Genomic DNA, 17431 nt, shown 5'->3' with positions numbered 1-17431 from the left:
TCACAATCTAATTTGCCTGCTTCTCATTCAGAGGGCCCGGGTTCGATTCCTAGCCAGGTGAAGCATTTTTACCTGGATATAAGGGCTGGTTCCAGGTCCACTCAGCCTGCATGATTACCTTTAATTGAGGAGGTATCTAATGGTGAGATGGCGACCCCGGTCTAGAGAGCAAGGAATAACGGCCGAGAGGATTTGTTACACTGACCATGCGTCACCTCGTAATCTGCAGGCCTTTGAGCTGAGCAGCGGTCACTTGGCAGGCAAAGCCCCATTGAGACTGTAATTTGGTCTGATTTGGTTTGGTTTGGTTTGGTTTGGTTTGGTTTAGGAGTGTGGTAAGATTATAATTATACATATTTCATTTTTGTGATTATAATTATACATATTTCATTTTTGTGATGTTTAGCCAAACTGCTGATTGCTTTCATTCATTCCCGGATTTTCCGTTTTCCCGTGTTGTACGTTTTATTTGATTGTCCCTCCAAAAATGGAGAATCGAGGTTCCACTGTACCGACACTTTTTTGCATTATGATTTGTATTGTTTGCATAAAAAATTATTAAGATCTTTCAGCAGGATTTCTGTGCAGTTTATAACTACAGTAATAACATTTCAATTTAGACTGGATATTACATTTACCTTGTCAGGAAAACAAAAAAAAAAAAGATTAGTAACACATTAAATTTAACATTACAATGATTTTAACTAGCTAGTGATATTTTGTACACCCTCAGAACACTTATCAAAACACTAAAGCAGAAAGAACGTAGAATGAAAATAAATGACTATTTGTGTCTGAAATCACCTAATACACTTTGAAACTTAGGACAGCGGTTTGAAAAGCATGGGCGTCAGAATTCACCCTGATGTACGGGGTCAACTCGGACCCTCCCTTTTGTTTTCTCAGGAACACATATGTTTGCATATATTTTTCGTTTGTAGGGTATTGTATTAATTGGATATATTCCTTCGACTTTTCAGAAAGAATCTCACGCCAGAATTTTGCACCAAATGACGAATATTTAGAGTTAAAAATTTCATCTTGGGTCCGTATTGAACTGAGAATAACAAAGTTTTGAAAGGAACTTGTTAGGTCCACCTTTTTCAATAGAATTCAATTTGTTGTTTAGATTAAATTACAACAATTTTTTATTCCATACTAGTTTCAACGCTGTTTGGCATCATCTTCAGTCGAACATAGATCATAGAAATGGGCAATCATATAAAAATTACACTTACACAATATAAAATACATTATAACATTACACTTAAAATAATTCCTGAATATGACTAGAATGACAATGCTTATCTTCTTTTAGCAAGTTTAAGACTTGTGAGTCAAGTACAGTAAGTTAAGGAGACATATGAGTGAATTTCTGCCAAACTGCACTTCCAAGCAATAGTTCAGTCTTTCGCATCATGGTCAACACGTTTTCTAGCTATGCGCTCCCACAACAATGTCTCCCCCCCCCCCAATTCCCCTTAATCAATCGTTCCTTAGCCCCTCCCCTCAGCTTTTCCTCCTTCTCCCCACCTTGATCAACAGCCATCCGAAGTGAGTCTCATATGTATATAATTACACGATTAGATATTCTTTCATGCACATTCTTCTAATTAGTATTTTTCTCTCTTTATTCTTTGGTCCCGCATTGAACTGGGAAACACCGTTCCTTTAGCATCTTATGGACTCCACTCAAAACACGTTTCCACCTCATTTGACATGTTGCAATAATAAGCTAACGGATACAAACAAAAGCAACTGTTCACAACTGTATCCTTCAAGATTGATTTCATTACTCACAGAATTACTATTCATACTCTGTACAAAGTGCAACAAGTCTTAAAATCTAATTATTTTTATGAGATATTAAGTGTGACAAAAGTCGAACCCAGGGCTCTCAAGATCCCAGTTCACCAGAAATTCACTCATTAGTCTTCTTAACTTATTATATTCGAGCTGCAAGTCTTAACCTTGCTAAAAGGAGATAAACATTGTCATTCTAGTCATTATATTCAGATATTATTTTAAGTGTAATTATTTACATATTTTATGCCCACATTGGAGGACTTAAATCAATACATTTAAGTTAATTTCTTCTTTTTCTTCTCCCAGAACTTTCTCATCCTCTCCGACCTGGAAGCCCTTTGTGTGTCCGATATAGTATATTGTTTCTGTTCAACTGTTTTTAGTTTGAGACTTATGCTTTTGTTCTTCAAAATCCTCTTCTCTTTTCTGTCTTTGATTTATTGCCGAGTTATACCCAATTCTTCCAAATCATCCTGAACTTCTTTGAACCAATTATTATTGATTTTATTCTTCAAAAAATAATCAAATAGTTGTTTCAATATCCTGGTGTCTGGTAATCTTGATATGTGACAGAAAAAGGAAATTCTTCTTTTACGCATTGTAGATATTATTGATTCACATTCACGATAGACAATGTTGTTAGGCAACAATCTCCACTGTCCATCAACTTGGTGTTTTTTATTAATAATTGTTCTAAGAATTCTTCTCTCAGTTTTCTGTAATTTGTCTGTTGTAGATTTTACATTTAATTTGAATAAAGTTTCACTAGCATATGTTGCCTCTGGTTTAACTATAGAATTATAGTGTTTCAGCTTAGCGTTTATCAAGAGATTTTTTTTTTTATAGGTTGGCCAGGTAAGTCTTTGTGCTTGTTTAAATTTAGTTGTTCTGTGTTCTGTTGCTTCTTTTTCATTTGTGTTCCATGTTATTATTTCCCCAAGATATTTGAATTTCTGAACAATTTTAATCTCTTTATTACTGTTCAGTTGAATAACTGGTAAATCAACTTTAATAGTTGGCATCATTTCTGTTTTTTCAAATGAAATTTGTAATCCCATTTTTTTTGGCTATAATTTCTAGTTGTTCAATTTGAAATTTAGCCTCTTCTATTGTATTTGCAAGTAATGCTAAATCGTCCACAAAAGCAAGGCAGTTGAGTTTAATATTATTACCGATCTTGATAGTTGGTTGGCATTTCCTGTTCCATTCACGCATAACCTTCTTCAATGCACAATTAAATAACAATGGTGAAAGTCCGTCTCCTTGTCGGAGTCCAGTTCTTATAGCGAATAATTCTGATAATTCACCTCTAAATTTAACTTTTGCCTTCGTATTTTTAAAAGTGTAATGATATAATGTATTTTATATTATGTAAGTGTAATATTTATATGACTGCCCGTTTCTATGATCTATGTCTGACTAAAGACGATGCCAAACAGCGTTGAAACTAGTACTGAATAAATTATTGTTGTAATTTAATCTAAACAACAAATTGAATTGTATTCAAAAAGGTAGACCTAATAAGTTCCTTACAAAACTTTGTTAAATGATGATTAACCACAAATGAGTTTAACCAATTGCGTGTATATTGAATTTGATGTATCTTTTAAATTAAATAATTGTAAATATTTTTTTAAATATCTGAAATCCTCGAATAATTTACGCATCCGAAGTTTTCACCTGTATTTTTCGTCAAAAAAGTGCGTTAACTACACGAGAAAATAGGGCAAGTTTGCCCCATTATGTGTTCCTTTTCTTGTTCCCATCTCTCTATATAGGAATTGATTTGACACTTGTCTGTTCCTTTCCAATACTTATATTTTCAGAATTTTTATATCGCATTCTGCATTAACTACCTGACCTATTTCAACTTCTCTTAGAATTTTTCACGCCTAAAGTAATTACATTCTGCAACGAACTCTTAATTCGTGAAAAATATAATGAAAACTATTACCGTATTTACACGAATAATCCCCGCATATTTTTATTTTTTAAAATTGAGGCACAAAATTGGGGTGCGGGTTTTGTTTGCGTCAAGGTTGGCAAGTTTTCGATGTTGGATGTACAGTTACGCTTTGTGTACCCGCAGATGGAAGAAAACTGCCCCCATAGGTTATATTTAAACTAAAAACAATTCAGACTTTTAATTTAAAACTGCATTTATATTTTACACAGTAATTTAAATTCAAAATTTCTCCACGTCACGATAGACTGTGTCTTCCGGAACGTGGAGGGGTAGCTTTCCGCACTTTCTTTTACGTCGGTATGTCGACAGTGTGTTTCGTTGTTACTAAGTTTGAGTGAAATCGTCATTCTTTTGTATTCAGCGTTTTAAGGAACGCCACAATATCACGTAACAGGCAGTGTGCAGAAAAGCAGAATCCTCAAACACAGGCGATGCTGACAGCAGGCATAAAAGCGTGTCTCATAATTATAATCAATTCGTATGCACTGAACTATACTGGCATTGTCAATGAAACTGCATTTTTTTAATGCCTAGCCAAAAGGGAAGTTTTTAAAGGAGATGGGATCACTGTACTGTGTTGCAATGCAGACAGAAGCGAAAAATTTACTCACCTCGTCATAAGAAAGCTTGATAAGCCACGATGTTTTAAGGGCGTCGGGTCAAGTACAAGGCATCTAAAAATGCAAACAGTACAGTAATCCAAAAAATTAGGCACTTGCACACAGGAGCCAGCATAATTTGTTCTCGTCTTTGAATCGTGTTTCTTTTTTTCTTTTGTTGCATGAGGTTATGTTCGCTATTGAGTTATCCAAGTGCGTTATTTGAGTACTGTAAATGTACCTGATTGGATAGATTTTGAATTTTTTTCCATGGCATTTGAAAGGTTTATAATGTGAACCAATGTTAGTTGCATGCAGTAACAGGTCTTGAATATCTTGTGACACGGCAAGGGTTGGCATTTCTGAAGCACGAGTTGGCAGTTAATTCGAAATTACGTAATTCAACGTCAGATTTTTATATCACAAAGAGTTCAAAATAACGAGGTTTTACTGTATCGCAAAGCTAACATCAGTGTTCGCTGTGCTTACATTTCACGAAAAGAATTATCCACTACCGATCGTGTTAATATCCGAGTAAAAAGAGACCGTGTGTGAAAAGTGTTTTAGATGTGGAGTGTGACGAATTTGTAAGTAATTTAGGGGAGGATTCTAATGATGCAACAGACAACGAATCTTCCGATCTACAGGGAATCGAGCCTATTGAAAGTTCAGATTAATGAAATACCTAGGCCTAATTGATAAGTATCTTAGTGATGCAAGAGACAATGAATCTTCCGATCTTACAGGGAATTGAGCCTATTGCAAGTTCAGATTAATGAAATACCTAGGCCTACTTGCTAATTTTCATGGCAGATATATTTTGTATCAGTGATAATGTACTTTTATCACCTCAAACACGTTCAGGCAAAGCAGCTATATCCGTAAACTTACAAGTTCATATTTGCGTAAAGACCAAGTGGACCTCGCGGAGTGATATGAAATGTTTTTTTATGCCTACTTTACTCCTTCGATGGAAGGAATTTTAGTTAATTTCATTTTTTTCAAAATGATCCTTCCTAAAATTACGGTGCAGGGATTATTTGCGTAAATACGGTATTAAATGCCAACCAAGCCCGCCAAAATTGTGGGTGAGGATTTTAAATTAAATCTTATTCTGGAGCCCATAGAAATTACAAGCTTGGACAATTTCGAAAGAAATGAAACCATAGAATCTATGTTGACAGATCCTATAATGTTGACTTGTAAAGGTTATATTTTAACCTGTATATAGAAAGAATGCTTAGGACATAATTTAAGACGAATAACATTTTAAAATTAAATCAATATGATATTATTCATCTGTAATAACAATTCAACATCAAAATTAACTTCATTAACATTAAAAATTAACTCATTCACGTAACTCTAACATTGTATCTTCTCCACATTTTGGCAAAGACAGTAACTGTGTAAACACAAATAAAGTTGAGTAAGACTTACCCGCACAACATCATGATACTGCTTGAACCGACGACCACATGGAGAGAAGTATGTCACCTCTCCTCGCACAATGCCATTCCTGCTCACACCACTGATGAGAGTTTCACGTCGCCAGCCATGCTCCAGTGGTATACGCAGCTCCCGTTCATCCACTTCTATTTTACGACGTTTGGCAGCTGGACCTGGACAAAGGTATTTTTCAATAGACAATATGTAGCTAAACACAAATATCAGCAGATTCATTGATGATGTTGATAATCTGTCTTCAAATACTTAAACTGTAGTAGGAATCATAAGACACTATGCATTTCATGTCTAGCACATACATAATTACAGAGAAACCAATGGGAATTTAGTTTTTTTAAAGAAAGTATACAAATTTCACTCAGGGCCAGTTCTATCACTTACGCATAAAGTATTGCCTAACTTGCCCTCCGTGTGAAAGGATATTTCCATTCGAACAATCCCGTGTAGTGGTATAGGCGTAAATCATATAGTTACCCAGTACGTAATTTTATCAGCCACTTCGAGGGTCTGATAAGACTTCACCTGCCAGGTATGTTTTGAGAGCTGAATATTATTAACTGTATTTTTGGTAACATACAGCTTAAATTAGCTTAGTATATTGATAAAAGCATGATACTGTAACAGTGATCAGTATTGTACTGCAGAATTTTAAACATGAATGCTTCCCTTGAGTTGCAATGGTCACACCAGCCTCTGGCATCTACAGTGCTGGGGCCACATATGTCAAGAAACTCTGCAAGGATACAAAATCAAAGCATACTTGAAAATCATCTCAAATGGGCTTTCATTTTCCAATTTTCAGTTTTCAGATATCAGGTATATGTTATTATATGTACCTGGATCACCCCAAGCGTTCTTGTAGTGTAATGGCTAAGCCACTCGCTTCATAATATGAAGTACGTAAGTTTGAGTCTTCATTATGCCAAATATTTTTATTTTCATAATTAGCTGGCATATTCATTTGCATGCCACTTTTCATATGTTCTTTTGCTGATAAAATATTTCACTGAAAAATTTTAACAGAATATTATTTCTTTTAGGAAAATGCTCTATACGTGTGTTACTTATAGAAAGTGATGTTATGATCAATTCCAATCATCACTGTTGCCCAGGTGCAGACCTGTGAATCTATAGAATGGGGAATCAGTAAACAGGGTAATCACAGAATAAAGGGAAGCATCAACACGGGCGCCTTGAATAGTCACTTTTAATAAAATATATCTAACCTAAAAGAAATTATGTTTAAATGCCTGTTTAAGTTATTCTGGTATACATATTGGGTTGTAGCATGCTTCACCTATTGTAACTGCTTCACTTATTCTGGTGTACACATTGTGTTGTAGCATGCGTCGCCTCTTGTAACTGCTTCTCAGCAAGTATTTTCTTGAAACATACAGCATCATCTGATGCCATCTTTAGCTTCTCAATGAGGAATAATAACAATGTATTTGTTCTTAGTGAGGACCTAAATTCAGTTTGATTTTTTTTCTTACAGCGCTAAAGATTCTTCTCTTTTTTTTTTGTGCATTACTGTGCAGCACTGATGAAACAGCTAACAAAATCTTACTGAAAGTGGCATGCTTCATTGGACCACTTTAAGAAAAACAGCCTCACATTTCAAATGGCTATGTTGTCGTTGTTGTTGTTGTTGTTGTTTTAGTCCCCCTGTAAAACATTAGGATTAGGGCCAGCTACTGATCCAGAATCCTGGTGGTACATTTAAAGAGAGAGGAAGCCAACATGTACTTACATACTTAAAAATCTTGTTAGGTTTAGCATCACACATCTCCTGATATACTTTAAAAGTGCTGAGACTTTTGAAACTTTTTCTGGATAATAGAAAATAACTTATACTTTTTACAGCCAATCATTGTGTTGACACTGTCAGAAGCAACAGCCATAAAACCGAGTGAGTTGGGTGCGCAGTTAAGGTCGCACAGCTGAGAGTTTGCATTCGGGAGATAATGGGTTCGAATCCCAACCGTCGGCAGCCCTGAAGATGGTTTTACGTGGTTTCCCATTTTCACACCAGGCAAATGCTGAGGCTATACTTTAATTAAGGCCAAGGTCCACTACTTTCCCAATCCTAGGCCTTTCCCTTCCTTCCACTGACGAAAACCTATGATGTGTTAGTGCGACATTAAATAAGTAACAAAAAAAATAGCTATAAAATGTTTCCAAGGGATATTTAGAGAAGAAAACCCATTATTAACAAGCACAAAATACCTGGAACTGTATTATCAGCATTCCTGAATAACAATAAAAGTAAAATGCACACCTGACCCTGTTCCAGATGATAAAACAAAAAACACCAAAGCATGAAGTTTGACATCATTAACACCGTTACTAGCATCAGCAGCTAAGCAAAATGGCATGCTTTGCAAATATCAAACTATGTCTTCTTTTGTATTACTAGCCATAAAATTTACTAGAGTGCAGTTTTGAATCTGGAAACACTGATTTTAATAAAATCCCTGCATGGTCAGAAACTGAAAATGGACAATTATGTTCTACAAGAAACACTGTAAAAATCAATTCTACATTTGTAACTTATTTCCCCCCACTATTGACAAAGAAATTTGTTATTAGTTTATTATTTTCCTTTTATGCCATATGATTCGTGTTACACAGATTAAATGTGCCTTATGCAATCATCTCTACCACTATGGGCCACAGAAAGATCACAACACCACATGCACAGAACATGTGGTTAAAACTCATTTTCTATGATATTAAACGTGGCCTTCTCTGTATACCTATCATGATACTGTAATGTGTTGGCGGGGTAAATAAATGAATAATTGAGTACAGGACCTTGTAGCGTCCTATTTCTAAGATGTATTAACTTAGTACTACAATTACAGATTTACACACACACAGACGATAGCTGAGATTACAAGTTACACAAGTACATGGTTACACACACGATTCGCGCTCTCTCTGTTTCTCATGTCCCATCTACAATGACACATACACGCAGAGTCCCCGATTATATATACTACACTCACTCAGCCACTCAGTCACACTCGTTAGCGCTGTCACCGTACACAGCCTACACATCAGCCTCGCAGGTCGGGATAGTATCCGTTGTTCACTCAATCCGTCGAACCCCGTTCGCAGTCTACACACGTCGTCACACAGTGTTCCCTTCTTCGCCGCTCCAGAACACACAAGGTTCTTCTCCAGCAGCCAGCCACAAGGGACGCGCACACACGCACGACGTCAGGGGAACAGGAACGAGTCCTCGGCTCCAACAGGCAGATAATTCATCAGGCTGCACTCTCCCAGGCCATCATTGACTGCGCTCCAGCGAACTCAATCTCACTCTCACTCACTCTTACTCACTAACTCCGTCTAACTCTCACTCTGACTGACCGTCACTCCAAGTTACTCCTCTCCTTATATACCTGCTCTGGGCCTTCCAGAACTGTCCGGATACTAGATGTCTCCAGGAACCTCGCGAGATGGAATACTCCAGATTAATCGTCGAGTAATTTCCGTCGTCCCATGCGGCGCAACCATGGACAGAAGAGAGGAGGGCCCGCCCAGCACTTAAATGTTGCTCGCGATTGGCGCGCTCAAGCCTAAGGGGATGGGGCGATGAGTGACGAGCTCGGCGCGTAGCGACTTGGCATGGCGGACGCTATAACCATTACATTGCCCCCTCCTTACGGCTGCTCGTCCTGAGCTGCTCCGCGATACACTGCAATACGGTTTGTTCGGTTGGCCACCACCTTCCCACGGGGGATCCGCTGGGTCCAGTCGACGGTGTCCTCGTCCCCGTTGATGACGATCAGCGAGTCCTCGCGTGGCAGCCGGATCTTCGGTGGTTTTCCTTTCCTCCACACCCACGTCCACTTTCAGGGCTTGAGCACCTTTGTAGTCCTCTGGTGTGATGCCCGGGACTGGTTTGCTCACCCCAGATTTAGCCCTGCTGAATTTCCTTTTCTTCCGGGGTGCGGCATTTGGAGTTCGTACTGGCACGCAGCTTCGTGCTGGAACAAGCGTCCTGGTCAGGTGGCATCCTCGTTCGTTGGTCATCGGTTCGTCTTCCATAGGTGCTCCGTCTGTTAGTAGGGGTCCCTTCAGCCGTGCCGTTGCAGTCACTGCCTCTGTCTCACGGGCCATCATCAGAGCCTGTTCGTAGTTCTCTTTTCTGCTGATCGTCCTCCCTGGACACATCTCCGCGTCACGTGGTTTATCACAGCCGTCAGCCGCCTCGAGCTTGGTGTCACCTCGGGATAAGTCTTCCAAAATCACGTCTCCTGGTCGCTCGATCTCGGCGTCGAATTCCCGTGGCGTTCCATTGGTGCGCTGACTGCTTTCCTGCAGCTGAACTCGGTAGGTGGCTCTCGGTTGGTGGACACCGCAGTGTGCGTCGAGCACTCCCACAACCTCCTCGTAGGTCGAACTTGGCTGGGGGCTGCGTTGAACTATCATCTTCTGTACACGTAGTCCGGTGATCGGGTATTCGGCACTCTTCTTGGGCATCGATCCGGTCTCGAACTGGGTCCGGCATGTTCTCTTGGAAGTAATCCCGTCGTCCTGTAGGGTTTCCAACTTCACGATGGTGGAGCCGCCATCGCTGCTAGCAGAATTCATTCGCGTCTCCACAGCCATCGTTTCTGTACACAGAGCACTCGCTTCCACTGCTGGGCCTCGAACTTCGGACTCCACACCCGCGAGCATCTCTTCGGACTGCTTCTCGTCCAGTTCGTTCTCGTCCTGCACATCGTTATTGTCGACCTCTTTTTCGAGAGAGCGCACTTCATTTTCCGACTTCACCTGCTCACTCTTCCGTTCACTTGAGTCTGTTTTCAGTTGGTTCCTGTTAGAACTCCGTTAGGACTTCAGTTCACTAATAAGTTCGCCATAGCTAGATAAAATTTTATTTTCAAGTTCACTAAACTTGCTTAGAAAAATCTGGAGCTGTTCAGAATTAATTTCGCTAGAAGAAATTTCTGTCGACTACAAAATTCGCTAACAGGTACTCTATTCTGACACCAGTTTTACGTAAGAGTTTATCAACTATTGTCGCGGCCACCAAATTAGGCGGGTGAGGAAAACTACGCTGTCGTCAGATATGGGAACGGCAAAGTGACAGATGGTCGAGAGTCGCTTATCTCCGAGCACGGATTGGCAATGCTGATCGTACAGTGCTGTCTAGTTGAAGCCCATCCGCTCCAGGCCACCTTACCCATGTCATTCCCCGTCATGCAGCTGTTGAGTTCGCACCGTAAGTGCAGTTAAAATGGATAGTGAATGTGAATTGATTTGGGCTCAAGTCAAGAGAGAGGTGGCAGAGAGGACCAAGACATTCAAAATAAAGGACGTAGAAAAACTCATGTCAAAAGCCACCGACCGTGTGACTGCTGCAAATTAGGAAAAGTGCTTCAATCGCGCGGAAAATCTTCAATTAGACAATTAGGCCAAGGAGATAGTAAGGGACGGAAGGATGGAGCCATTCATCATCAGTGTAAATGACGACTCGACAGATAGTGAGATGTGTGATGACAGTGACTAAGAAATCTTAAGACTGCCTTGAAGCTAGAACCCGATTCTTAATTCATTGTAAATTAATGTTAACCTATTCTTTAAAGTAGTTCTTTTTCCATATTACTCAGTACAATATACAGTATTCAAATATTTAAAGTTATAATGTAATAAAACTGATACGGATTAATATGTAGTCCGAAAGTCCGAAAGCCTGTGCTGGCGCGCGCGCCCCAAACTGCCCTCAGCCAGAGACATTTACATGATCACTTTCCGGGCCATTTTCCAGGAAAATTACAAGACTCACGGAAATATGTTTCAGATAAAAAATATAAGTCAGGCAATGTTTTACATTTTTCCCGCAGACAAAATTTTATTGGCTGATAAAATAAAAACTTGGCCGCTTACTGAAATTTTCAATACATGATTCTACGGATTTAAATTTACTTGTTCAAGATTTTATTTTTAATAATTATTTGAAGTGGTTTATGTGGAAAATAGTTATACCACTGAAATCAGCAATCTTTTCTGAAGATTGTAGTATAATTTGTTTTGAAACATTGTATGAAGTAACATCAGGAGCTTGAGAGATAACAACTTGCCTCGCGCTCCGAAATGATGTGTTCAGTTAGACATTTCTTTGCCAGTTGCTACATAACCTTGGCAACAGCGTAATTTCTCTGATCGGCCTAATTTGGTGGCCGCGACAATAGTTTATCACACTTGTCCATCCCACTTCTGACGCTAGTTGTAACGTGTTGGCGGGGTAAATAAATGAATAATTGAGTACAGGACCTGGTAGCGTCCTTATTTCTAAGATTTATTAACTTAGCACTACAATTACAGATTTACACACACACAGGCGATAGCCGAGATTACAAGCTACACAAGTACACGGTTACACACACGATTCGCAACCTCTCTCTTAGTTTCTCAGGTCCCATCTACAGTGACACAAACACACAGAGTCCCCGATTATTTATACTACACTCACTCAGCCACTCAGTCACACACGTTGGCGCTGTCACGGTCCACAGCCTACACATCAGTCTTGCAGGTCGCGATAGTATCCGCTGTTCACTCAATCCGTCGAACCCCGTTCACAGTCTACACATGTCGTCACACAGTGTTCCCTTCTTCGCTGCTCCAGAACACCCAAGGTTCTTCTCCAGCAGCCAGCCACAAGGGACGCGCACACACGCACGACGTCAGGGGAACAGGAACGAGTCCTCGGCTCCAACAGGCAGATAATTCATCAGGCTGCACTCTCCCAGGCCATCATTGACTGCGCTCCAGCGAACTCAATCTCGCTCTCACTCACTCTTACTCACTAACTCCGCCTAACTCTCACTCTGACTGACCGTCACTCCAAGTTACTCCTCTCCTTATATACCTGCTCTGGGCCTTCCAGAACAGTCCGGATGCTAGATGTCTCCAGGAATCTCGCGAGATGGAATACTCCAGATTAATCGTCGAGTAATTTCCGTCGTCCTATGCGGCGCGACCACGGACAGAATGAGAAGGGCCCGCCCAGCACTTAAATGTTGCTCGCGATTGGCGCGCTCGAGCCTAAGGGGATGGGGCGATGGGTGACGAGCTCGGTACGTAGCGACTTGGCATGGCGGACGCTATAACCATTACAATACTTTTGGAGTACAGTAGTTTTACTTGCTGCCCTGTTGTTGAATGCATAGGCACACTTCATTTCTGCTGAACAAAAACACTTCCTAACCACAAAATAATAGGAATAAGAATCCTGGATTAAGAACCATGCAAGATCAGCTGCTCACCGACTGAATGAATATATGGCACCATATTACGAAGTGGTGGTGGTGGTGATATTTTATTTAAGAGGAAGTAAAACGAGGTAATCATCCTCTCTGAAAGTGGAAAAGAAATTTAAAATAAAACAAGATTATTTATTCAACAAAAGAATTTCAAAACGAAGTACAAAATAAAACAGAAAAGTATTTTATTAAGTCAAAATGTTCACTAACAAATCAAACAAAACCGTGAAAGGCAAGAACAAAGACCAACCAGATGGCCACACCGAGGCATGATGGGAATGCCTAAATGTGTTTGCGCATCATGATGTCGCAATATCACCTGGTGCTTCGTTTACAATTAAACTTTTTTGGTTATTTTTTCATGTGGAAAGTAAAAAAATAATGATTTTCTGTAATCAATATGCCCTTAACCATAATACTCTAATATTAGCATGAAATCCGTACAAATTACGGAAAATCCATAATTGATGGCAGGTCTGTATGTGGTAGGATCCCTATGAATTGTTTATCTAGTCCTCTCATAAATATTTTCAAAGAACTTGGAAATCTATCGAACATTTCCCTTGGTAAACAATTCCAGTCCCAAATTCCTCTTTCTATAAATGGATCTTTACCCCAATTTGTCCTTTATCTTTATCTTCATAAAGTTAAACATTAGAATGAAATAAATTATCAACAAATGGATGCATGTGGAACTAAATGAGGTTACAGAGCTAGTTGCAGCAAATAGAGGACTTTGGAATACTTAATAAATTCAGAGAAGTCCATAAGGAAGAAGTGTGTATATAAATATATGAAAAATGAAATGGCGTATGGCTTTTAGTGCTGAAAGTGTCCGAGGACAAGATTGGCTCGCTAGGTGCAGGTCTTTTGATTTGACTCCTGTAGGCGACCTGCGCGTCATGATGAGGATGAATTAAGGTTAACATTCCCGATCTTGCCAGGAATCGAACCCAGGACCTATGTGACCAATGGCCAGCACACTAACCATTTAGCCATGGAGCTGGACACTATACAGGATGAAGCTATGGTAGCCTCAAATTATCCATAAACCATTAACAATATCGAAGATATGTTTTCACTTTCAGTAATGTTACTAAGAAACTCATAATTAAACGTGAAGTACTTTTCCAGGATGCCAATATCCATGAACTATAACAGTATTAAATTTGTTCTTTAATATTGAATTACAGTGTTTTCTATACCTAGAGCCAGAATTGTAGATATTGCAAATTCAGAGGTGCAATTATTTTCAAAATCTGACAAGTACTTCATAAAAAATGGAATCACTTCAAATGTGCTTCAATTGTCAGCCATGAGTTGCTCTATTCGAATCAATCACTAACCAGGCAGCCATGACTTGCAATGTTTGGATCATGAGCTGTTGTCATACAGAGTTCCTTTACCTTCTTTTAACAGCTAAGCATTTGCTCTACTGTGCCCACAAATACACTATAGAACATAGTTAGATTTTAAAAAATGTAATACTCTTGCACGTAACAGGTGAAGAAAAAAGGATATATGATGGTTTCTACGGAACAATATTATTATCCTTATGTAATCAAGCTGCCAGATTACAGTATACAGTTTCAGTTTATGTACCGGTGTACTTTCAAATGGTTTTAGCTTTTAATATATTTGTGACAATTCTAACAAATATTAGATAGACTTGCCCCCCTCGTGTGTGCTTCTACAATTGTAGGGGGTTAACCTTGGTTACCCTCTTCAATTGAAGATCCTCTGCGTGGTCAGGGGACTAGTACCTCCTTTCTTGTGATGCCGAATGGAGCCCTATTGGGTAACCATTCGGTATACAAGAAGGAGGAAGCTAAAGCACCACCCAACCCTAAGGTGTAACGCGACCCGTGCTGATGGGGTGCATGGCACATGGGAGATGTGTCCTGAACGGAGCCTTTGAGGTACTTGGCGCCCTCTCGAAGTAAGTAGCCTTACCCGGGTATGCGGGGCTCTGCCTGGGCGGACATATATTTCCCAAGCTACTCATGGGACTTAAATGAGTACCGTAGCTACCCATAAACCGGAGAGCTCTTCTGGGGCCTCCGAGAGGAACACCAGTTCAGCAACCTCTTCGGAGATACCCTCGGACAGCACGACCTCGACAGTAAGAGAGCTCACTCTAGAGGTGGGCAATCTACTAGTCCAGAAGAAAAAGAAGAAACAGCGCTCCGGTGCTGAGAAGAGGAGGTATAAGAAGGCTTTAAAGGCCTGGGAGCAGACCAAAGAGGGCCTAACTCCTGGAGCTGAGAGGCCTTCTACTGCCATGACAGCGACAACTGTGGGGGGATCCAATAGGCATAAGAGGCGGGACCCTGAAAAGAGCTCTGCTTCTAGGGCACAGAGGACTCCACCCACCAAGATGCCAGTGGGGAAACTACTTCTGTCGGGGGCAACCCCAGAAGAAGATCGGCAGACCCACAAAAAACCCAAGATGGAGTATGCTAGGATAGCTAAAGCTGGGATCAGGATGGCCATAGTACCTGTAGAATATCCTGACCAGCAGCTAACCGAGAAACAGGTGGAATCTGTGGAGGAGGCTATCACCAATCTGATAGACGAGCTTCCGGAGCAGGGGCCCATTAAGCCTCAGTTCCTGGACTGCTATCTGTTGAGAGGTGCGGCCGTCATTATCGCAGAGAACGATGAGACTGTAGCATGGCTTTCTAGTCTTGTTACAGGTTTAAAACCGTGGGAAGGAGCCAGGCTCACAATTGTGGGCATGGATAAACTCCTTTCCTATAAAAGAGTCATGGTCTGGATACCAGGACAACCAAAGGACAATAACGTCCTTTTGGGAAAAATGGCACGCCAGAACCATGGCTTAAATCCCAACAGCTGGAGGGTCTACGACCGTAAGGAGGAGAAGAGAGGTGTCTGACTTGTGGTCAGCATGGACTCCAGAGATGTGGAGAAAGTGGTGGGGAAGAAGATCTTTTGCGGGGTGCATGTTGCTACCTTCACCTTGGTGGAGGGCAAGCGCGACAAGCAGAGGACCAACCCCACCACAGACAACACTGAGACCAGCAGGGGCAAAGAACGGGAGCCCAGACAGGAACCAGGGCCAGCCAAGCCTCAAGATTCATCGCAGGAGACGGAGCTGCACGTTCCGGAGACCGCATAAGGTAAAGTATTGCATGAAAGTAAGGAATGATTACTTTCATACAGGCAAACGTTCAACATTGTATAGCGGCCTCTAGGGTACTTATTGGAAGTATCCAGAAAGGCAGGTTTTCGGTCGCCTTGATACAAGAACCCTGGCTTAGACAGGGGCATATCATGCGACTAAAATGTGCAGGCTTCACTCTATTCAGTGGAGTAGCAAAGGAAAAGCCTAGAGCATGAATACTAGTTAAGGATCATAACGCTTGGGCTATACCAGGCTTCATTAGTAGTTCTAGTGAGATATGAAGAGGGCAGACAACCAAGAGACCTGGTTGTCTGTTCTGCATATTTCCCAGGAATCTGAATCTCCACCCCCGCCGGAGGAGTTCAAGAGACTGGTGATATACTGTAGGAAACAAGGACTAAACCTCATAGTAGAATGTGACGCCAATGCTCATCACAGCATTTGGGGAAGTAAACACACAAACCAAAGGGGAGAGCATTTCATAGAATTTCTATGTACAACTGATCTTGAGATCATGAACATAGGTGATACCCCTATCTTCATCAATAACAGGAGTGAGGGAATCATAGATCTTACCCTGGGTTCCATGGGAATCATACAGGAATTTAAAGACTGGAAAGTTTCTTTGGAGCCTTCCTTGTCAGACCATAGACACATTGTGTTTCATATAGAGGGCTCCTTCGAGATCCCACCTTATAGAAACCCTAGACGAACCAATTGGACGTCTTTCAAGGAGGACGTGGGGAGGGGATTGGAAGGAGGACCCTCAAATATAATTAAGAACAAGGAGGAGCTAGAGCTCAATGTGAGCGCGCGCGCGCGCACACACACACACACACACACACACACACACACACACAGAGAGAGAGAGAGAGAGGTTACCTCTCATGAATTAAACTGCCCAGTCGTTCAGACAAAAAGAGTAACAGGAAGCTTCAAGTGGAATAGTTATCTTGAACACCTGAGGAGAAACACACGAAGGCTCTGGAATAAATACAGGGAACTTCAGGATCAAGAAAGCCTAGATTCTTATAAAGAATCATAAAGAAGGTACAAGTCAGAAGTCAAAAGGGCTTCTAGGAAATCTTGGAGACAGTTTTGTAACTCCATTGAAAGTCAACATGAAGCGGCAAGGCTTCATAAAATTCTAACCTTGGATGGAAGGGCA

At 40.6% G+C, this 17431-nt stretch overlaps 1 protein-coding gene across 11 annotated transcripts in view; it reads right to left on the bottom strand.

Moving 5' to 3' along the window:
• The window catches only part of tou (toutatis), a 1002029-nt gene that overhangs the window by 383509 nt on the left and 601089 nt on the right, over positions 1-17431 (bottom strand). For all 11 annotated transcript variants that reach the window (XM_067147191.2, XM_067147194.2, XM_067147190.2 and 8 more), the window contains one exon: positions 5812-5993. In XM_067147191.2, the coding sequence (XP_067003292.2) occupies positions 5812-5993 (182 nt within the window). The remainder of the gene's footprint in view (positions 1-5811; positions 5994-17431) is intronic.

Source organism: Anabrus simplex, chromosome 5 (assembly GCF_040414725.1).
Source record: "Anabrus simplex isolate iqAnaSimp1 chromosome 5, ASM4041472v1, whole genome shotgun sequence".
Classification (NCBI taxonomy): domain Eukaryota; kingdom Metazoa; phylum Arthropoda; class Insecta; order Orthoptera; family Tettigoniidae; genus Anabrus; species Anabrus simplex.
The sequence above is the reverse complement of the archived record's forward strand: the minus strand, read 5'-3'. Positions and strand labels throughout refer to the sequence as shown.